This window comes from Prinia subflava, chromosome 12, assembly GCF_021018805.1.
Source record: "Prinia subflava isolate CZ2003 ecotype Zambia chromosome 12, Cam_Psub_1.2, whole genome shotgun sequence".
NCBI lineage: Eukaryota > Metazoa > Chordata > Aves > Passeriformes > Cisticolidae > Prinia > Prinia subflava.
In genome coordinates, this window is record NC_086258.1 from 3368203 (window position 1) to 3391458 (window position 23256).

The 23256-nt window shown below is 45.4% G+C and overlaps 1 protein-coding gene across 1 annotated transcript in view; it reads left to right on the forward strand.

The window, feature by feature from the left end:
• The window catches only part of PAPPA (pappalysin 1), a 182580-nt gene that overhangs the window by 69940 nt on the left and 89384 nt on the right, over positions 1–23256 (forward strand). Inside the window, exons 7-9 of the mRNA XM_063409222.1 lie at positions 2492–2999; positions 20656–20784; positions 22338–22429. Of these exons, the coding sequence (XP_063265292.1) occupies positions 2492–2999; positions 20656–20784; positions 22338–22429 (729 nt within the window). The remainder of the gene's footprint in view (positions 1–2491; positions 3000–20655; positions 20785–22337; positions 22430–23256) is intronic.

Here is a 23256-nt window from a genome sequence, read left to right on the forward strand (position 1 = left end):
TGCACTGATCTGGAGCCGAGCCTTTTCCTGGGCCTAATATTTCCCTTGAGAGCAACTAATTTTGTATCTGAATTGTCTTAGCTGGACACTGGAGTCCCTGGGTGGTTCTTTTATCTTGACCACCTAAGAAATGTGGCAGGTGGGTTGTGGCTGTAGCAGGGGTGATATCCTGAGAGGCTCCTGATGGCCTCTGAGGCTCTGTCCCTGTGCCAAGGAGTTCATCCCAGGCACTGCACTACACAGTGAAGAACTGACACACCAGGCTGTAACTGTGGGACAGCATTTCAGGGAAAGTCACCCTCCTAACCTGCCATGCCTGCTCTCCAGCCAGGACATGGGGTTTGGCTCATCCTCACAAACCTCACGTTCCTGTTTTGTGTTAGGCAAGATGTGATGTTGCATGAGATGCTGTTCTGTGTCTGATCAGTCTCACAAGGCAAAGGATTTTCAGCAACTGAGTTCAGAGGGGAAGAATAAATTCTACACCACTTCTTTTTACATACAAATATTTGTAATTTTCAGAGTATTGACCTATCTCAAGAAATCCAGTCATATGAAATAAGGTTTTCGTCCTCTTCCACCATTAAATGAATCTTTCTTACCCAGGTCTAGGTGTTGGCTAATATTTAAGACTCACTTTATCTGAGCTTCACTGAGGTTTTTAGCTTATGAATGATTACAATCTGCCACCTGTTTTGGGGTAATGCTCTGTGTGCTAAACTCCCTGGAGGCTGAGTCCAATTCATTCATCTCCAGGGATCACACACTGATCTACCAAAACGTGTAGGTTTGTTTGGAATTCAGGTCTTACCGAGGCCTTGAACTGACAGAGGTGAATTTGCAGGATCCCATGTGGGGACGTTCTGGGCTGTGAGCCATCAGCTCCATTTTCCCTTCTGCGAGAGGGCAGTGGTAAAATTCACACATCTTTCCAAAGCCCTCTGAGATACTGGAGTTAAAAAAGACCTTAGGGCTGCAGTCAGGAGTTTGCTGTGGGTCTGAGAAAGTCGTCAGGGGGCTCAGCCAAGCACACCCAGCCTGCAGTGAGGGTGAGATAACGTGAGCTGAATGGGGTCTTGCTGCTCACAGGGATTATCCACAGGGCTCATGCACTTGCCAGGGGGGAAACTCGAGCGTGTTAAATGGACCTCTGGCTTTCTTCAAACTGTATCACTGCTGTGGGCTCTCCAGATGCTGATCCTGGTGGCATTCCCGCTGCTCTGTGCCATGTGCAGAGGAGAGAAGGGCTCTGGGATGTGGGAGGTGAGGGAGAAGCATGGAGAGTTGGGCATCTGCAGGACAATGGTGTTGAATCGCAGGAAGGCTGCCAGGAAATCTACTCTGCATCTGGGTTCATTTGGTATGAACAGGAGAATTCCCTGAGCTGTTTATCCTTGACAAAAGAGGCACATTTCTAACACTTCATTGACTCACAGACAATCAGAATAACCTTCGCACGTTGCCCTTTTCTCTTTAAATTAGTAGTGATGTCCTGTTTGTCCATGTATGCCCAGTTGTTTATCTTGCTTTTTCCCTCAGTTGCAAACATCTGTGCTGTCCTTTTTTTTTCCCCTCTGCCTTCTGCATTTCTCTCCTCTCATTACCTTTATTTATCTCCTTTTCTGTACTTTGCCTTCTCCCTGTCATGCTTGCCTCCCTTTTTGTGTGATTATTTGGGAAGGAAAAGGGAATTTATAGCTCTCACTGGATTCTGTTACCAACTGTTCCACCCATCTGACCCCTCTGGATCTTGCAGTCCATGACTCCACGCCAAATTGTAATGTTACCATAGTATTTGGGAACCCAGCAAGCTTTGTGGCTTTCATTATTTTTTAGTACTACCTCCCATGTAGCTGAACACAGCCAACGGTGAGAAAAGTCAAAGCACAAGTGCCTGTTGTTTCATCACAACGAGAGCAGAGAGACAGGTCAGACCTGTGCTCCATGTGCCTCCAAAAAAAGGGGCTTGCACAATGTGCTAGATCAGCCTGTAAATGCCACAGGAGTTGCCCCTGAACAGCACAACTGCTTCTTGGAACAAACAAAGGCTCTTTTCTTGTCTTTGTTAAAGGGAAAAAGATTGCATTTTCGAGTGAGAGGCAAGGGAGTAAGTAGGAGTTTAACTGGAGGCAAAGTGACTGTTTATCAGGTAAATTACCAAGTGGAAGGGGTAGAAAATACCATTGTTTGGCACGTGGAAAAGCACTAGAAATAGGAAATGCAGGCCCAGCTGCACTGGCACGGAGCGTGTTGTGTAGTGTCCAGTCCAGCTGGACACTTAAACTGGGTTTGTATCTCATCTGGCCAGGAGACACTGGTGTTCTGTTCCTCCTCCCCATGCTGGCCATGCCTGTCCTGATGAAGTAAATAATTGGTTTCCTGGACAGATACGTTCTCCTGCCACCAGTCTGCCTTTTAAACTGATGCCAATGAAAACTCATGTTCTCTAACTTCTTGTGTGCCTTCTCTTTGTTTCCTTCCTTCCTTCCAGGGCACCCTGACGTTGAGCAGCCTTGCAAATCCAGTGTCAGGACGTGGAGTCCCAATTCAGCTGTCAACCAGCACACGGTGCCCCCAGCCTGCCCCGAGCCCCAGGGCTGCTACCTGCAGCTGGAATTCCGCTATCCCCTGACTCCAGAGTCCCTCACGGTCTGGGTGACGTTCGTTTCCCCCGACTGGGACTCCAGCGGAGCCGTGAATGACATCAAGCTGCTCACCGTCAGTGGGAAGAACATTTCACTGGGGCCCCAGAACGTCTTCTGTGACATCCCCCTGACCATAAAGCTGGATGTGGGACAAGTGGGGGAGGAGGTGTACGGCATCCAGATCTACACCTTGGACGAGCACCTGGAGATTGACGCTGCCATGCTGAGCTCTGTCCCCCACAGCACCCTGTGCTCGGGCTGCAAACCCATCCAGTACAAAGTGGTCCGGGACCCCCCTTTCCAGTCGGGGTCTCCAGTGGTCATCTCCAACCTCAGCAGGAGATTTGTGGACACGTAAGTATCTGCTTTCCAGAGAGCTGGATAGATCAAAACAATGGCCTGTTCTTCTCATCCTTCTAATGTTCAGCACTACAAGTGGTTGTTAAGATGTTGAACTAGACAGGCATGCCAAGAATTACCAAGACAGGATGACCTCAGAGGTTGTCTCTGAAGTCAGGAGTGTTAAACCCAAATGAGATAGCCTGAGAATTCATGGAGAGTTTTTGAGAAATTTCTAGGCTGGCTGTACAGGTGTGTCATTCAGGCTTTCTTTAACTAGAAAAGACAATGCAATCTACCTAAGACATAATAAATTAAATGTTTAAGCTAACCTAAATGAGGACCTCTGGAATAACATGGTCATCATTTCCTTGGGAATCTTTTGAAAGTTTTGGTGGAGAAGGAGAGAGCAGGGCTTCCAGTGCTGGAGCGCCGATTAACTGCTAAAGAAAGTGTGCAAAGAAATTCACATGCATGTTCAGCTGTACAAATGTGTTTCACTCACTTCCATTTTCTGCTCTCATGGGTCACTAAACCAAGTTGTGTTGGTGTGAGATTGTTCTGAAATGGGAAACAGGGCAAGTGCTCTAGATTGTTGTAGAAACCCAGTTTCATCCCAGATCCAGTTACAGTCATATAGTAAAGGAATGCATTACTACTGAGGTAAGTCCAAATTCAAAATATTTACTGATTTTGAGGAGATCCGTGATCTACCCGTAAGCATTCGACAGGAAGAAAAACATCTTTTGCATAACATGATTCCCTGGAAATGATTCACTCATCTGTGAGAGCAAGATGAAGCTCTTTTGAGAAATGAATCCCAGATAAAAGGAAACCTGCTAAGAAAACTGCACTCTAATTTAGAAAAGATGATCTAATTAGTACAGCTAATATCAAGGAAGCATACATCATTATGGTCTTCTAAAGCATATTTAAACAGAATAAAAATGATTAATTAACAATTCAGTAATCACAAGCTACCACCCCTTTTCATGACCCAATTATGCATCTCAGAAGATGCAAATTGTCCCTACAGATTTAAAAATTTAAGGTAACTAACAATAGTGAATCTAAAAACAAAGCCCAGGATATCACTAAGATTACTCATGTGCTGAAAGTTAAGCATGTGCTTAAGTGCTTTCTTGGGTTGTAGCCTTGTTGAAACAATTGCTGGCACTTAGCATGAGATGGATATTGGCATATTGGAAATGTGGAAACTGGGGAATTTTCCCAAGATTTTGCTGTGAAAGCATCTTTGCCTGAAACATAGCCCACACTCATTGGAAAATGGGACTGGTTTGGTTTGAAATATTTGCATACCTTAGCACAAGTTCCCACAGAAACAGGTCCAGTTTTGACTTCATAGCACAATGTGAAAGAAAAAGGAGAAGCCCAAAACATAACTTGCATTCTGAATTCTGTTTCTTTGCTTTTATTATGATTTTGTGGGTCACTTCTAGCTTACAGCTAGCTCAAGTGGAGGAGTGCTCTCAGAATTAAGTCAGTAGCCAGCAATTAATGACAGTTTTCCTGAGGGTCATTGATCAAATCACATTGGGTAACAGCACTGTCCCTGTCTGCATGTCTCAGGTAGTTACACAGCCAGCTAAAAATCAGACAGAACATTTAATTTAGTCTTTCAGGGCATCACCTGTGATCTAGTGGACAGAAATGGATGCTCCTGGAAGGTGGCACAGCCAACTTCACAACCAAATCCCATCCAAACCCTCCAGGCCAGCTGGGCTCACTTCCTCTGTGTCTTACCAGGGACCACAGGGAATGTCCTGCCTGTGAGCTCTGACAGGACCCTTGGGAAGGGAATTTTCACTCACTGGGTGAGGAGATATGCAGATTCTTAAGCACTCGTGGTTGGCTTTGAGACTGTTTTGGCTGCTTTACAATGAGGGTGGGCAGGCCCTAGCACAGGGTGCCCAGAGCAGCTGTGGCTGCCCCTGGATCCCTGGCAGTGTCCAAGGCCAGGTTGAATGGGGCTTGGAGCAGTCTGGGACAGTGGAAGGTGTCCCTGCCATGGCAGGGGGCTTGGAGCAAGATGGTCTTTCAGTTTCTTTCCAACCCAAACCGTTCTGTGATAGTGTGGTTCAAGACTTCTGCACGTGTTTGAACTTTTCAGCAGTGAGATGAATTTTTTATCATATCTGGGCACAGCACTGATCTGTATCTTTTGGTGATGGGGAGATTGCTGCTGCTGGGCCATACCTTGAGACACAAAAAACTCCTTGAAACTCTACATGGAGCTGTGGTTTTCTGGTAGAGGCAAAAGCAATATGAATTTTCCATTGGAACCTAGTACAAGGACTACCCAGTCTTTGCACTCCCTAAACAGGAAGGAAAGGACAAGGGAATTCAGGGACAGAGGCACTGGGCCATGTTCCTACTTATGGATGTGTGTAGAGGTAAAGGCTGTCTCTCTCCCCTGTTCACATCTACCTGTTAACCTCATTCTGCACCTCTGGAATTCAGCATATTTGTGCAGCCAGACTTTGCAGCCCCTTTATCTCCCTGTGAACCCCTAGCCAGTTGCCCCTCCTTGATGCCCTTGCATGTTTTCCATATTAAATGAAACAACACCCCCACATATTCTGTGAAAGGCTATTTTGAAGGCAGTCACGTATCTTTACTCTTGCCTCCTCTGACCTTGATCTTCACTTTCTCTTTTTCTCCCAAAGAAAATATTTGCTTGCAGTGTTATCTGTGAGCAAGATCCTTTCCCCAGGTGTGGTGATGCTGAAAGAAAAATTAATTTCTCCCACCTTCCTGTCAAAGAAAGGGAAGTTCCTTTTAAGCTGAGAGGAGAGAAAGCTTTTAATGGATAGCCCTTGCCTAGTCAGCACTGGGTGCTCCACAGAGGAGAGTAAATAACTAGAACAGTGGAAACATTTTATTAAGAAATGCAAAATAATGCCAGACCTTCTGTTCTCAAGTTGAATTTTAATCTCAACTCTTGGCTCAAGTCGAGGCTTAAACATTAATTTCTGGGGACAGGACCTTATCCAGGGCCTTATCCTTGGACCTTACAGAAACCAGGCAAGATACACTCAATTCCACTGGGTGTGATCAGCCAGAATTGCTGTTATCTGGGATACAAAATGAGAGTCAGAGCCTAGAAGGAGAGCAGAAAGCTAAATAAATCAGTGGGGGGAAAAAAGAGGTCAGGCCAGGTGCAGCATAGAACTGCTGAGTCTTCACACCACAGCAACTGATAAGGAAGGAGCCTCATCTGCAAGTCTCAAATCTCAGCTCACAATTTAATCCAAAGTGTGGGTTGTGCACACGCTCAAGGCTGCTCTCTAGAAATACTCTGTGTGTCATGGTCACAATGGCAATTGAGGTAGTGGCTTTTTGCCATTACCGGAGCTTTTTTACGCTCACATTGTTGTGTTGGAGAGTAATCATTGCAGATTTTTTAAGAGCTCAGTGAGCAGTCAGTGCCCAGAGCCCTCTGGATGGTGTCAGAGGCAGAGTTAGGTGTCAGTCCCAGCAGGGCAGTCTGGGGTGAGCAGCCCATGTTCCCCATGGCACTCCCAGTTATCCCAGTTTGTGAGCAATGAGAAGCTGACTGTGCCTACAAGACCTACATGAGACACTGAGGTTGGTTTTGGATAGTTGTCAGATTAATTGAAAAAGTTTCAAAGACTTGGACATTTTCCCAAGTTTTCTGCCACAGACTTTGTAAGAAGCCTCAAAGTGTGGTGGACAGCACTGGATCAGGTTGTCTTTGTGGTGTTAACCAGTAGGGTTTTTTCAAGACAAAGGCATTGACTGAAATAACCTGAGAAAGAATCTCAGCACGAATCCCTGGTACAAGGTTTGGGTTTGCAGGGTTGGGTTTTGCTGAGAGGCAAGTTTGCAGTCCTGTGATATGTTATTCTGAGCCATTCCTACCAGAGCTCTGCTACTGAGCTGACACACAGAGATCCTCCATTCAGACTTCAAAAAAGAAACACTGAGAGAGAAGCTTGCATTTTCTTGTACAGGGAATAGGTTTTTCTTCTCAATTTTGGCTATTTTGCTCTGACATTCTATGGCTAAACCTTTTCTGTTGCTTGATAATAGTTGGAGGGGATTGATCAGCAGTCCTTGCCCAAGTCAGTCCAATATTTTTAAATATACTGTTAGAATCAAGACTTCCATTCAGTGCTGAACTTGTAAACTCCATGTCATTTCTTGGGTTTTAACTCTGTTTTAACACCTCAGGACGATGGACTAAGATCTCACTCTGGCTTCTTGGAGTGCTTGCAGAATGACAGAGAAATTGTCACTCTCAGGGTGGCAGGTGGCTGTGGCACTGTTTGTGGGTCCTCTGTGTTTCCTTGCTCATGGGTCCTTAGCAGTTCACATGCTTTAGCCCTCTACTTTATCCAACACAGTAATTTGTTTCCAAATTTGCCTTATTGATGCATATACCATTTGTTCCTGGTCCCCAGCTGGAAAGGGCATATGGTCAGTGACTCCTCAGAAATCCCAGATGAGGAGAAGTTGAGTCAAATGGAAAGTGACTCTTTAGTCTGAAGGCTCCTACAAATATGAACAAGCAGAGAGGCTGGACAATCAGCAGTAGCTGTTCATAATGAGCAAGAAGTCCTTACATCCACTTATTCGTGTGCCTTTTAGCCCCTGAACTCAAGGAGAAGAGTGCATTTACCTGATACCAGCCCAGCTGAATGGACTGGGAAATTATGAATATCACACTGATGATATCTAAACCCAAGTCCCTGCAGAATGCAACGCTAAAACTTCACAGAGACATCTGTCCTTATTATGGCATTCCTTCCTTCACCTCAAAGATCTATTTCTCTGTTTTCTGGAGGTCACACCAGCCAGAGGAATGTATGATGTAAAGCAGCTGAAATGAATTGCCAAATCTATCTGTCATGAAGATAATTAACACCATATTTCCACCCAAACAAGATACAGATCACTGGGTGGTTTTTCTCCCGACACCAAAAGATGAAGCCCATATTATCACCCATCTTCTGCTCATCCTGCCTCCACATTTACTATGCCAAACCTCTCTCAATATGCCAGGAAATACTGGGGAGTATCTAAGATAGGACTGAAATATTGAGAAAACACTTTGCATGCCCAGATTTATCTGCAAGGTTGTCCATGCAATGCTGGTGTGCTACACATCTGAATTCCCAGCTGGCTTTAGAACTGTAGGTGGCATTCCAGCTGTCCTCATGCACAAACACTTACCCAGCTACCCTGGAAAGGCTTTGCCTTGATGTGTGCAAGGACCTCCTTTGCTTTTCCATCCTCCTGATGGTTCATAGTTGCGTTACAATTGAATAAATTATAGAATCATAGAAACGTGGAATGGTTTGTGTTGAAAGAGATCTTGAAGATCATCTCATTCCAACCCCCTGCCATGGGCACAGGCACCTTCCACTAGACCAGGTTGCTCAGAGCTCCACCCAGCCTGACCTTCCAGTTAATTAATTGTTCTCTTCCCCTGTCACTTGCAATAAGGAGTTCCCAATTTATTCTGACTTTCCTGGTCCTAACATGTGTAATATTGTCTTATACCAACATATGGACCTTTTCAAGACATCCAAATCTATAAGTTACTCATTTCTGCATTATAACTCCTTCTTTCTCTGCATTGAGTGAACCTATTTACCAGTTCTGTATATCTCTGGATACTTGAACTTCTGACTTACTGGTTTGTTTTTTTTTTCAGGGAATGTTTGTTAGTCAGCCTCAAAGTGATGACTGAATGAAAAAATTCCATTTTCATTCAAATTTCTCTTTCTATCCAACCTATTACTGCCACTAGATGTAAATGCAAAACAGCATGTCTGTTGTTGAGTCACTGAGTATTTAATGCCCACTCTCACATCATGTACTACCAGGGAACTGCCGTTATTAAAAGCATTTTTCACTAGTCTCCATCTAGGAGGTTTCTTTCCCACAATTGCACAATTCTCCATACTATTTTTTCTTTAGTAATAGGTTAGAGATCCCTGGCTAAATCCATATGACATTTTACAGCTCCTCTCCAGTAGAAACACTTTTGCCAAGCTTCAGCAGGAACAGATTTACTTATTCACACTTTCTTGCTCATTTCTAAGAGCTTCCCTATAATTTGCTTTCATCAGAGCTAGCTTTCCATGGACAAAGCTATTTTGAGCTTCCCCAAGAAGCAAACACCTTTCTGTCCTATGAGGTTTCTCTTACCCCTGTAATTTCCAAATTCAGGTTCAAGAACTTGCCTAGTTCTTCATCCAGAGTCCTTTTGTTAAGGAGTAAATGTTTCATTTTTCCCTTGCACATCCTACTTTCCCAGCAGGAATAGTGGCTGTGCTGTCACTGTATGAAAGTCTTGCCAGTGAAGAGTTCTGAGTGTGTTGGAGCTGCCTGTGGTCAGTTTTGGCAAAATTGTGATGTTTGATGTGCAGCTGGTGTAGGACAGTGCAGCAGTCCTGGTGCTCAGCAAGGAGCTGCTCTGAGGCCACGCTGTGTCCTGAGCTCCTTCCTCATGCAGCCAGTCAAATTTCCCTGTTCCTGCTTAATGAACCTGGAAATCCCCCATGATGGGAGAACAGAACAATTGCCTGTCCCACACCTTCCCTCCCAGCAGCAGGAAACTGGTCACAGGTTCACCTGACCCCAGCAGAGGTGATGTGCTGTGGGAGGGAGACTCCTCCACCCCGTAGCAGCTCCACTGCCAACACCCCCTGGGGAAATTCTTTCCTTTCCCAGCAGTGGGGCCTCACCTGTGGCTTGCACGGGTCTGGGCAGGGAGGCACAGGGGTGACTGACACTGACACTGTGCCAGGTAGGAGCACACAGCCCTGCTCTGCACTGAGGGCTCAGTGAGCCAGGAAGGGGAAAAAAGATGAAAACTGCTTCTGTTCCATCTCCTGTTCCTGCCTCTCTCCTTCACATCCCCTGCTGTTAAATCCTGAGGGAGTGGTTGTTATTATTTACAGTAGTGTGCTGGGTGTTTCACAGAGGAAATGCACAGAGTGCCTTCATGCAAAGAGCTCCAAATGAAGTGTTGGGGGCCAGTGGTGCTGCTGCTCTCAGGGGTGATGCATCTCCCCTCGGCTGATGTGATTTGACAGCTGGGAGCCACATTCTGATGGCTTTCCTTCTTCCCTGCTTCCCTCATTAAAGGTGCCAGGTTATCTCTGCAGAAGAAGAAAACCTGCTTCCTGACCTCACACACAGAGCAGGTAGAGCAATTTTTTCCCTTACCACCCTCTGCCAAATTGCCTTAACCCTGCCCCGGAGAGGAGAAAGAACAATTTGACACTCTTTGCCCATTGAGGAGGCAGCTTTTCCGCTGAGGCTGTGCAGAGAGGCTGTTTGGTGCCAGCTGTAGTGATAGATTTGTGGTTCCTCGCTGTTGCGGTTTCTTACGTAACGCTGTAACTAAAGCTGGCACTTGACAGAATCCGTAGCTCCTGTTCTGGCTCGGCTGCACATGATGCAACAATAAAGGTAGTAAGGGCGGGTTGATGTCTTTGTGGGTTTGTGATCCCAAGGCAAGGCAGCCCAGGGGAATTTTTCAGCCTGGGTCTGTCTTTGACGGATGGGATTGCTCTGAATGCCCCACAGCTGCCACTCCTAAATAAAATATTTCAGGAAAGAGGGACTGCTCCATCAGAGGAGTGACACTTGGCTTTGGGACCAGCTCTGCTCCAGCCAGGGACTCCCCAAGGACTGCTGCTACTTTGGATTCCCATCCCCAAAGTACCTCTTGGGCAATACACAACGGCTGTAGAGAGATCAATCTGCAGACTACAACTCAGCCATGTCCAAGTGTCCCTAAAAAAGTGAACATTAACAGCTGTCCTATTATTATCCAAGTAGATACTATTAGAAATTGATATATTTAATCACTCCCAGCCAGGGTGGAATTTGAACTCATGACCTAGAAGTAGTAGCAGAGTTTTCAGCTGTAGGAGTGAAAAAAAAAATAGAAGGTCAAACAGGACTTTTCCTGCTGGGCAAAATAATTTATTGCAGGTGAAACAGTCTCAGATATGTGGTAAATTAGGCTGTGCATTATCTCATGGATAATAACTTCTCTCTGATGTTTACCTTCTTGTGTGCATCTTTATTTTGGGCTCTAAATAAGATAAGAAGCACCAGAAATCTCCCAGGAATAACAAATGCATTTTCTTTGCTTGATTGAGGAAAGAAATATTGGGCAGACATGTGTTATGCAACAATTTAAAAATAACTCTCTTGTAAAACTTGGAGTGAGCCTCAAATACCGCAGAAGTAGCAGAAATGTGTTACCTACCTTTTCATCAGTCAGCCAATACAGCTTTTCTCAGCTACTTTTGCTGAACTATTGGCCAGATCATTTTCTGGGCATTTTATTTTAATATATTTTCCTAGGAAATGCGTTCCAAGTCTCTGTTAAATTTGAATCTACACTCAAGCAGAGAAGGATTTGGAAAGAATGCTGCAGTCAGACTGAAAGACCTGTGCTGTCCTTTATATCTTGTGTGGTCTGGTGACAGACAAGACAAAAGTGTGTCCAGGCTATGTTGGACAGGGCCCTGAACAATCTGATCTAGAGGAAGGGTTGAAATGAGATGAGTTTTAAGGTCTCTTCCAGCCCAAACCATTCTGGAATTCCATCATTTTTGGTGTATCACTGCATGGCATACAACCTGCTGATCCTGCTGCAGGCCCAAGGCACCCCTCTTGTGATTGTTTCACTCAAACTTCTCTCACTCTTTTTGGTCAGGGTCTCCCTAAATGAATGGTGACACTGGACATCTCTGTGCTGATATCCCAATTCCAGCATTTTCCTGGTGTTCTTGTGATAAGAAGAGCAAGGTGGAAAGAAAGCTCCTTCTTCTTTTCAAATTGTACCTCAGAGACGGTGCCTGGAATTTGATACCTCAAATTATCAGTCCCTGAAAGCCCAGTGCAGTAAACCAGATCATTTATTCACAGTGGTACAGGATCTTTTTTTAAACTGTAAGACCAGTTGCAAATGTAATGACAATAGAGGAAATTAGCTCATGATGGGATTTTAGGAAGAGGCTAGTGGAAGTATGTTCAGTAATGTTGAGTTATTAAACCATTAGAGATCCCACTGGAGACCAGCCAGTAGGATTTCTCATAATCTGCAGTGGCTTAAGGCAAAACACAGAACCCCTGAGGAGGGAAATGACAAAATGTTCCTCTGGAAGAGTTGCCTCATCTCCTCACCCATGCCTGTGCTCTGCTCTGCTCTCAGTGTGACAGCACATCCCTGTCTGTTATCCCTCCCTCCTCCTGAGGAGCAGGAGGCCCACAGCCCTCCTGCCTGGACCCCCCAAAATAGGTCTTGGTGAGGTGGGATGGGGATGTGAAACCAGAGAACACTGCAAACATCTGTGTTCACTTGGGCCCTAATCTAAGCTCTACTGAAAATGCACAAAATAACTTCTACTGGCTCCAGGAGCCTTTGTATCAGACACTGTGAGTGTTTGCTCCCATGGCTCTGCTCACCATTTTGGTGGGATTACAGGGAAACAGGAGGGTATTGAGTCCTGAAAATCAGGTTTTAGCTCAGGCCTGTTGAAAATAAATCCAAGAAGTCAGGTCTGGATTCAGAGAAGGTGAAGAAGGTTATTCTGCCAAGCTGACCACCCTAAATTGGGAAGAGACTTCTGCCCAAACTGGATGGACTGGCACAGAGCTGAGGGCAGCAGCTGAAGTGCTCCCAATCCCAATGATGATCCAAAAGTTGAGGGGTGGCTGTTGGCTCCCAGGGTGTGGTGGGCAGGGTGTGCACCAGGCACTTCTCCTGTGCTGTGGTGTGAGCAGGCGGGTGCTGGTGGTCTTGCAGGGACACACCATGTCACAGCAGGGACGTGGTGAATGAAATAAACAGGCAAGGAGCCCTGCTCCTTTGTGATGCCTTTATTAAGAAATCAGCTCTGGGTGGGGCCCATGGGGTCACACACACCGCCACTGTTCCCTTTGGTGACGTGCAGGAGGAGGTGGCAGCTTTGATACTCAGCAGAGCTGGGGCTGCTGTCCTCATGGGCAGGCCTGGAAAGGTGATTTGGGCTCATTGTCTGAGGGTGTCCTGCAGATGGAGAACTCTTGAGGTCATGGCGACAAGGTGGAGTTGCTTTGGTTGGTGGTCTTATCTTTTCCACTGCTACGCCAGTCTGGGGGAACTATTTCTAGTCTCAGATTTTGCACTGGCTCGTTGTCTTAGGGGTTCTTTATCTCTGAGTAGTACCCAGTGTCCCTTCATTTGCATATTGTGCACCATTTTGGTGAGCAGTGGAGGCAATACCCAACAAGTAACAAAAAGGATACAAGTAAGGGACTATTGGGTAGGATAATTAACAATATGGGTGATTGACATTTAGCAATTAACAAACATGGTAACATTTAACAATTAACAGAACATGATAACAATTAATTAACCTATAAACTTGTTCATAACAATGAAGGGTATCAGCCACCAGGCAGTGCTGACAGAGAGGCACGATGTGACAGGCACAGCCTCGCCAGTGACACTGATGGCCTTGACAGCAGTGACCCTGTCCCAGCCTGCCTGCTGGCTGTGCTGCTGTTTCCTCCCTGCTGCACTGGGACACCAGAGCACTGTCCTCAGATGGAGGATACTGGCATCATTCCCTCGAAACCCAAGGAGAACTGCTGGCTGGAAATAGGATTTTCTGCATTTCATGTCCTCAGTCTTTCCTTCCTCAGCTAAACCACACCAGCCTCCCCTCCTGTGGTATCCACATCTGAGCCTCACACTGAGAAGTGCTCCCATCTCGCTCAGGGTCTGAGTGCAGCAGTGAAGAAGAAAACACAACAGATTTTTTTTTCCTTCCTTCCCTGCTTCTAATAGCAACCAGGTGCTCTGACACTTAACCTGTGTGCTGCCGTGAAATTGCCTGTCTAGTGCAAACACCCATGTGAGGCCCAGGGCCTCAAGGATTTACTTTATCCCAGGATTTGTAACCTAATCTCAGTGAGATTGTCCATTTAACTCAGCCACCTTAAAAATTCATATTTTTATTGTTGTTAAATATGAGAGAAGAAAAATGTCTCTGGCAGTGTTTTTTAGTGGTTTTTTTTGTGTGGGTTTTTTGTTGTTGTTTTGTTTTGTTTTGTTTTGGTTGGGTTTGGTTTTTTGGGGTTTTTTGGTATTATTTTGTTGTTGTTGTTGTTTCAGGGTTTTTTTTGTTTGTTTTTTTCAAGAATTATCTTTAAGGCCTTGGCTGCAAACTTTGTTTTTTTATTTAATATGCTACTGTGTTTTAAATTGGTAGCAGGGCAAATGCTTGGAGGATTACATCAAAGTCTGCAGGAGTTAATCAGTTGCATATATATCTACAGGTTCACAACTTAAAAAACTTAACAGTCCTTCCGTGAAAGAAAGAGGAGAGCAGTATGTGTAAAATACATGTTCAAAATCAAATGTGCTTAAGGTCCTAAACAGGACCTGGGTTTCAGAGCAGAGGTGCTACAGGCAGACAGGTAATCCTGCCCCAAGTATCTTATACAGACATGGAGCTGCTCTGAGCAGCAAATGCACCTCAGAGGAACAGATGAGCAGCTGAATTGCAGTGGCTTAAACCTGCAGTATTTTGCTGAGTTACTTGAGATTTGCAGCATTGGAAGTGAGACCACAGCTGCAGACTAATTGCCTGGTTTGGATTTGTGGTGATTATGAGAGTTGGTGGTGGCTTTGGTTCCTAGAAATATTCGAAAGATCAAAGGGTATTTTCCTTTTTAATATGTTGGATCCTTTAACCTCTGACTTCAGTCCCAAACCTGTGGGTTATTGCATAAGTGGGTAAGGTGGCTGGTTTAGGTGTTAGTTAAACTTTCTGAAGCAGCCAGAAGCAAAAGTTGAGTCTGGGCTTCAGAAAGCAGAGTCCTGCTGGTACAGAATGTACCCACCAAGTGTTCAACTGAGATTATCTGCTCAGGCCTTTGGCTGCTCCATCGTTCTTCCTTGGATACACCCAGTACAGGTTTAAGTTGAATTTGGGAACAAAAATCCACCATACAGTCCCCAGTCTCCCATCACACCCCTGAGTGTTCATTTAGTCCTCCAACTACGCTGTTTTCCTCTGCTTGTAAACAAATCATAAAAAAGCTGGAGGGCACAGAGCAAACCTGTGGCCCCTGTTGGCACCTCTCTCCTCGGAGAGAGAGAGACAGAGAGAGAGAGAAAAGCCTCTCCAAGGCTCTTTCCTTGGCATTTGTGTCTTTTGAGTCAGCCCAGTATCTGAGAGAGAGGCAAGAGAGTTGTTTTGAGGCCTTTGCACCTGCCATGTTGCTGGGCTTATCCAAACAGGGAGAGCTTGGCCCACAGCTGAAATAACAGCCCGGCACAAGAGCTCGGGATTTTTGACGTCCTTCATGTGTTTACAGCATCCCGCCCCTCCTCTCTCCCGACTGCAGAGCCAGGCAGGAATTCTCTTCATTTTCTCCTGCCATGCTTCTCATGCCATTTTTATTAAAAAAAGGCAGAGCAAGGGGGAGCGTGTGTGAGAGGAGAGAAGGAGAAGAAAACAGTTTTATTTGTGCAATGGAAATGAAGGGAAAAGAATGGAAGTTGGGGAGCAGATCTGTTTGGGTTGTCCTAAAGTGACCTCATCCCCCTGGTTTACTCTTTATCAGCTGCTTTTGGAGCACCTGAGGATAGTGAAGCCTGTAAACACCATGGTGTTAGTGGATATTTGGGGTAATTCAGGGCCTCTGGAACTGGCACTTTCTGTGAGCAGCCTGTGGGGACAGACTGGACAGCTCCAGGCTGTGTCTGACAGGACAAGGGATGGTGTAGACCTTCAGCTCTTCTGTTTGTGGCTGTAATTCAGTCCACCCTGGCAACTGATCTAAAGTATTGCAACAAGGGAAGATGTGGGGTTGATGCTGTTTGCTGCCAGCAGATTTCCTGTTTTGCTCAGCAAGGCTTCCTTGCTAGAGAAGAAGAGCAAAGGTGACAGTGTTAGAGGGAAACAGGGGTGTCACCAGCAAACCAGGGCTCCTTCTGGGCTGCAGAGAGATGGCAAGGAAATGTCATCTTTTGTCTCAAGTGTTTGGTGGCTGTTTAAGGTCAAAGAGAGATGGGTCCTTCATGAGGACACTTCAGGTGTAGAATTTACCTGTTTCACATGACACTGGCTGTGACAGCTGTAATTTAATTGGGGATGCTTACGCCTGTCTCATCTTGTCCTTAAATAAGACGAACACTGTCTGCTGTCATTGCTGTCTGACCATTTGTCTTTTCATAGGGCAGAAGCTGGGCTCAGCCTTAAGGATATTTTCAATTCTGTTGGAAACAAGCCTTTGCTGTACAAGAAACTCTCCTGCTGTTATTTGTAGTAGGAAAAACATATATGCCATGGCAGTAGGAAAAGAGGCATGGGATGTTTGCTTTCCCTCAATGCTTTCACTGCATCTCGAGTGTGTCCTCAGATGCTGAAACCCTACAGTGTGCACAGAGCAGATGTGTTTGGGGCAGTGTCAGCCCTTGCAGGTCTGCTGGAACTCCAGGGCATGAGTGTTTCTTCTGTAAATTCAATGATCCTTTAAACCCACCTTGGTCTGAGTAAAAAACAACTTCCCACAGGTATAACTTTTCCTGTTAAGTTTTCCAGGAACACACAAACAGAGAGCAGAGGTCTCTCGCCTGGGGGAGAGAGAGAGAAGATTAACTCAACTGCCCGGCCTCCCCAGTAAAAACAGGAAAAGAATTAGAGGGTTCTATGTTCCTGACCCTGGATCTGTTACTTGCCACGACAGACAGGAAAGTTGCCCTTGTGGTATTTCACACAGCATGTCCTAATTCCCCCTCTAAGCAGAGGGCTTGAGTCATTGCTTTTTAATAAGGCTGCCTCCCCACAGGCGGAAGCTGCAGCGATCAATGCGGCTTACTCAGTTCTAGAAAAGGTCATTAAAAGACCATAGATATACATTTGAAGAGTGTTTGTTCACATCCTTGATGTTAAAGATGTTCTCTCTCACTTCCTTAAGCAGCATCTTAGGGAGCCGCCGTGCTGGGTCCTGCCCGGCCGCGGAGTGAAAAGTGCCCCTTGCTGCTGCCACTGTGCCACCAGCTCCCAGGGAAGGTGGGAGAGGAAATAAATCCTCAAAAATCACACCTTTATCACCACTTGGAGCACAGTTTGTCTTGCTGGCATCTCCAGTTACAGTCTGTACTATCGACCTTGGTATCCCATGACTATAGAGAGGGAATAAACCCTTCCCCTCCCTGTTCTTGCATTCCTCCCTCCCTCACTATGGGACTGGATTACTGTACATATCATTCCTTTAGCAGCTATATTTCTCAAAAATGTGGGCACTGTGAAGGAATGCTAAAACTCTCAGTTGCTGCCAATATGACACATTAAACAGTTCAGGAGGATATAAGTATCTCACGTTCCAGTTGTTGAATCGTGAAATGCCATATCCATCTCACTCAGCTTTTTGTCACTCGTTGTGTCAGGCCAGGGTTAGTTGAAGGCATGATGGCTTCAATTTTGGGCTTCTAAGGTGATTTCTTTGATGCTCCAGTCCAAACACATCTCCAATTCGGCCTCTGGGGTGCTGAAGAGCCCCTCTGGAGCAGGCGTCCCATTTCTGAGCTCCTCTGGGCACAGCTGGTTTGTTGGTGCTGCCCTGGATGTCACACCCTGGGGCTCCCCTGCTGTCCCCCCATGCAGGGAAGACTGCAAAGCTTCAGTTTGCTCAGAAGGGGATTTGGGATGAGGATGGGGAGGACTGGCCCCTATGGAGACCTGGTCCCAAGCCTGCCATTGCTCTATAGGGACCACATGTCTCCAGACGTTCGTATCCTCTTTCTTTGTATTTTAACCCAAGACAAGGATACTGGTGTACCATGAGCATACAAAATAGCTCATATTTGCTACCCAATCTGCAGAGGAGTAAGGAGGCAAAGATTTTATTTATTTTCTTTTTGGAGAATAAATAGCTTTGTGTGTGTGTGTGTCACTAAATTTGAAGGGCCATTTACCTGTCCCAACACAAAGCTCCAAGAGCTTTCCATCTTTGAGCAGGTTGCAGTTGGATATGTCCCCTCCCCTGTGCAGCAGGTGACAGGGCTAGAGCCCAGCCCAGTGCCATAAAGCCAGCAGCCAAAGCACTCCATGCCCACAAGTGCCCTCACCCCATACAGAGTCTTCCATTCTTAATCCATACAATTAAATAGGACAGAGTTCTCCCCACCAATAATCTCCACTTCAAATTTTCTCTCTTATTCACCCACATACGCATTCATCTCCAGCCACCTCATAATTCATAACCACCACATTCTCTTTGGTGCTTGATTTGGTTCTATGTTTTCCTCCATCATATTCTGCAGACTTCCAAACAAATGTGAGCTTTTCTTGTTGTCCCTTTGCTTCCATGTGCACACAAATATTTCCCTCCAGCAAAACCCATGTGCAAGGCACACTCAGTGCTCTTAGCCTGCCCCATCACCTGGAGGTATTGGTGGAAATCACACCAAAAATCAGAATCTGCAAACTCCTATTTTGCATTCAAGACCACAATCTCAGTGCATCAGAAAGCAGTGTGGCTTTATTTATTTTGTAGCTGTCCCAATTGCTCATTTGTTACTATTTTCAAAAAAAAATGAATCTTTTTTTTTTGTGGTTAGCAGATCCTCAGTGACAAAATCCACATTTCTGCAAGTGTACTTGTTAATCTTAAATATTTTACAAATGGTTTTGAGACAGAACTTGAGAAATAACTGCTCTTTAATAATCAAAGCTTGGCTCTGCTTCGATTTCATCAGTATATATGAGAAACCTCCCATCTTAGTAAGTAGATTTATCTGGGAGTGAAATCTAGAGGAAAACCCTCATTATTTTACTACAGTGTGTATTTGGCCACTTTAGCAACTTACTATAATTTTTTTTTTTCCACACAGAAAAAACAGTTGCTTTAAACAATTCCCAAGGGGCAGAAGTTTGAAACTTTTCACTTTGATTGAATAAACAGTCTCACCACTATCTGGGTAGACATTTCCCCAGCCTGTGGGTGAATTAAGATACTGTTTGTGCTACATGAACACTCAAATTTAGCTAACAGGAGCCACAGACTGTTGCTGACAGGAATCAGGTGCAGAAGGAATGAGAAAGCCAGTTCTGTTTCCCTTCCACTGAGTTTCACTCCCATTCCACTGCCATGTGCAGTAACAAAGAGTCAGATCCCAGTGCTGTTGACGTGCAAGTCACTGAATGCCAGTTATTTTGCAGGCACAGTATCCAGGAGAAACAGCTTTGTTGTAAAATATAATGTGAGATATTGGAGTTTAAGTCATGCTTGTTAATTTAATGAATGTTGTAAGGAGATACTTATTTTGCGAACCTGAAGATTTCAGTAACTCATTGATATCCACTTGAATGGCTTTGCTGCTCTGTATATTAGATTTATCTCCTCGTAGTACACACTTCATTAGTAGATGCTTTTTGACCAAGTTCCTGTGACAAAAAGCCATGTATATTGCTGTCAGTAATTGGGGCAATGTGAGCACAGTGAGCAGAGGACTGGCGGGTTTGGGGAAGAGCTGGGTTGCCTTTCCTGCTCTGCAATTAACCTGATTGATGACTTTGAGCAAATCATTTTGCCTTGGCCACTCCATGGCTTTACAAATCGGCACAATGAGGACAACGGTAATGAGTTTCTTTGAGGAAGGTTTTGAGTCTTGATAGTGTAAAAGACATTGTGAAAGAGCTAAACATTTTTATTAGGCTTATATTATTCCCATATTGCATGTGAAAAATATTATTCCTCATTTACAGATGCACAGGTTTTAGGTGATTATGGCTTTGCATAAATCTGTAACAGTTTGCTAATTCTTTCTGTGAATATTTCGATGCTAATACTCTGTTCCTGTGCTGTGGTGTGGATCCTATTTTTTGCTCTGGAAGAAACCATCTTTGCAACTCTACTGTTTTAATGCCCATATGTAAAGTGGATAACTTATTTGTCCATCACTAAAACATCCTCAGCTTACCCTAATCATCACATTCCCACTGGCTCCAGGTGCAGCTGGATTGAGCTCGGGGCTGCTCAGGAAATAATGAGTATTTACAATACAATAATGAATATTTACAATAATAATGAATAACAGGGCATTTTAAATTATGTAAATGAACTGTGGCACAGATTTGCTGGTAGCAGCATCCCTGATGTGGGGCACAAGTGACCAAGGCTGAGCACAGTGAGGCACAGGGCTGGTTCCTCACGTGTTGAAGGACTGTTGACTGTTGGTGATGCTCCCTGTGTTTCCCACTGCTCACAGTGAGGGATGGCACTGCCACGGTGTGACCGCAATGCCATCTCTGCAGCAGGTGGAGACATGAGCAGCAACCCACCAAAAGGCATGGTTTTCATCAGAAAATGGTTTAGCTGTCAGGTGGTTAAGAGCTGCACCTATTTCAGAGTTGTGGATAGACAAAGGTAGTGCTGATTGTGCTCACAAAAAAAAAAAAAAAAAAAAAAAAAAAAAAAAAAAAAAAAAGACACCCAACCAAAAATTAATCCCATCAAAACAAGGTAGGGACGCTGCGAGGAGCTGATTGAACTACACCTTGTTTTTTGGCTGGCACACCCTCCTTCAGCCCCTCTTTCTCTGCCCTTTGCTGCTGCTGCCTTTGTTGTGTGAATGACTGACTTTCCTTTTGTCTGGCAGGGAGCTGAGCGACAGGACCACGTACAGATACCAGGTGGTGGTTGTGTCCGGGACGGAGGAGAGCGAGCCTTCCCCCGCCCTCGTTTATGTCGCTGGGAGTGGATACTGTGGAGATGGGATTATCCAAATGTAAGTCTGGAGAGAGCAAACAGATAAATCTGGGCACATCTCCTCAGCCAGAGTCTGAGACTGGGAAGGAACTGATGACCTCTGATGTCTCCTTAGGTTAGGCTGGCTCTCATCTGTAGATAATGACTCACGTGCTTGATGATTACTGGGATGATGACATTTAATTGTAACGTGGGCCCTTCTCTCCTGGCACCAGGAGATACAGACAGAGATACAGATAATGGAGTCCAGACTGCAGGATCGATAGGCAAGGACACTCTGTGCTGTTTATGCTGTTTGCCCGTGTGTCTGTATCTTTATACATGTACATGACATTTCCTACACAGACCTGGTGCAGGAAAAATTCACACAGCCTTCAATGCTGTCCCGTGTGTGTGGCAGCTGGGTAAAACCCTGCCACGTGTTGGGGCCAAGCTCCTGGTGCAACCCCTTTTCTGAGTGACCACCAGAGCTGGGATGCATTTGGAGGTGATAGATTTGGCCTCTGAGGGAGAGTGCTGGGAACTGCATGTTCTCAATCATCTCCCCTCTCTCACCAGTCCCCAGGCCACTGAAAATGTAAAACAATCCTTCACAACTATGTTAGAGTTTATTCTTTTACTATGTTGGCCCTTAAGGCTGCTGCTTCAAAGCTTCCTGGCATTAGGTAATTTAATTATTTAAACTATGGAAGTAACAACAAGCAAGTGCTTAATCCAGCCAGTATTATTTGCTTGAAATAATGCTGATCAGCAATCACACAGCACAACTCTGTCAGATGATATACCTGGCAGCAAATATTTGCAGGAAGAGGCCCAACAGGCGAGGAAAGCAAAGAAAACAATCAAACAACATATGAATCCAGGGTAATCTTGGAAAGAGAGGTGGAGAAAGACAGATTAATTTTGCTTTACATAACTTTTCTGCTACTGTTATGTTTGCACATTCCTCAAACATCACTTGTGGCTTTGCAGCAAGTGTCAAACAATAGCTGAGCTGCTTCAGGAGCGAGCAGGAACCAGACTGTGTCACAGCTTGGTTGGTTGTGGCTCCAGTTGCAGCTGTGGCAGCCCCTTTCTCATCTGGTTCCCACTCTTCTCCCCACACACTGCCACAGCCGTGTGGGTTGGCACGAGGCAGGACCCCATCCCCAACACCCCCTGCTCCCTGGAATAGCCCAGATCCAAGCTTTTATGCTTTGTTATTCCCATGCTGGGGTCACAGTCTGGCCCTTCCAGATTTAATACAAAGAGTTTCAGAGATTCCTGTTCTCTTTTTCCCCACCTGCTGAGCTACAGCCACACCAGCTATGAAGGAAGTTGCTCATATCCTCATCAGAGAACAGCAAGTGGTATCCACATGTGCAGCAGGGAACTGGCCAGGCGAGCCCATGAACCACGAATGATGAAAGTGCTCCCTTAAGGAGGAAGGGAGAGGTATTTTAGGGGTGGGCACACAGAGCTGCTGTATCAGGTATCAGGGTTTTGGGGTTCCTCAGAGGGGTTGCACAGGCCATCAGGTTGATGCTACTTTGCCAGCTGACTGCCTTTTGCATGTGTGTGCCCTGCCTGCAGAGAGCTGGGGGAAGAATGTGATGACATGAACAAGATAAACGGCGATGGCTGTTCCCTGTTCTGCCTGCAGGAGCTGTCCTTTAATTGCATCGGTAAGTCCAGCCCAGAGCCCTTCCACCCACGGTGGGCAACAACCCTGTGCAGAGTGCAGGGGAAAAACCAGCAACACTCGCAGCATTTCCAGCTGAAGAGTTGTCATGGGAGAGGGAAAAAAGGTGGAATTTGTAGGTTTGAAAGGTGAACATATATTCCCAGCTTCTGGTCATTTTGATGGGAAATTGGTTCTGCTGGCTTTGAAACAGCCCAGGACTTAGGGCTAAGTCAGCCATTGTGGGGCTGCTCCAAAGCCCATTGAAGTCAGTGGGTGGTTTTCCACTGCCTTCAATAGGCTTTAGATCTGACTATGTGAGAAGACATGAACTGATTTTTTCTGGTAAACAGGAGGAGGAGTGAAAGGGGAAGGGACTGAGACCAGAAGCAAGTCCAGCTGAGGTCACACCTCCTTTGAGTTGCAAATCAATATCTGAGGATCAAAGGTCTGGCTAATCCCCTTTTTCAGAGGTGAAAACTACTTAATCAGATTTCATTTGCAAGCCTGGTTTGCTCTGATTAGCAAAACCTGTAAGCACAATGGCCGGAAGATGCTCGAGCTATCGGGGCTGCAGTTTTGAGCTTTACATATTTATTAAACTCTCTAGGAATGCTGGGGACAGAGAAGGGAAATGGAGACCAATTTACACTGCACCTACTGTGGAGTAGCCCCACGTTGTGGGGTCTCTTTTTCCACCAGGGGTCTGTGAGGTCTGAGAACGAACAAAACATGGGGAGCTTCAGGAACCAAAGTTAATGTTTATAAAGGGTCGGCTTTTTCCCAAGCCATTTTATGGGATTCCTTATCTGGACTGCCCAAGCAAACAGT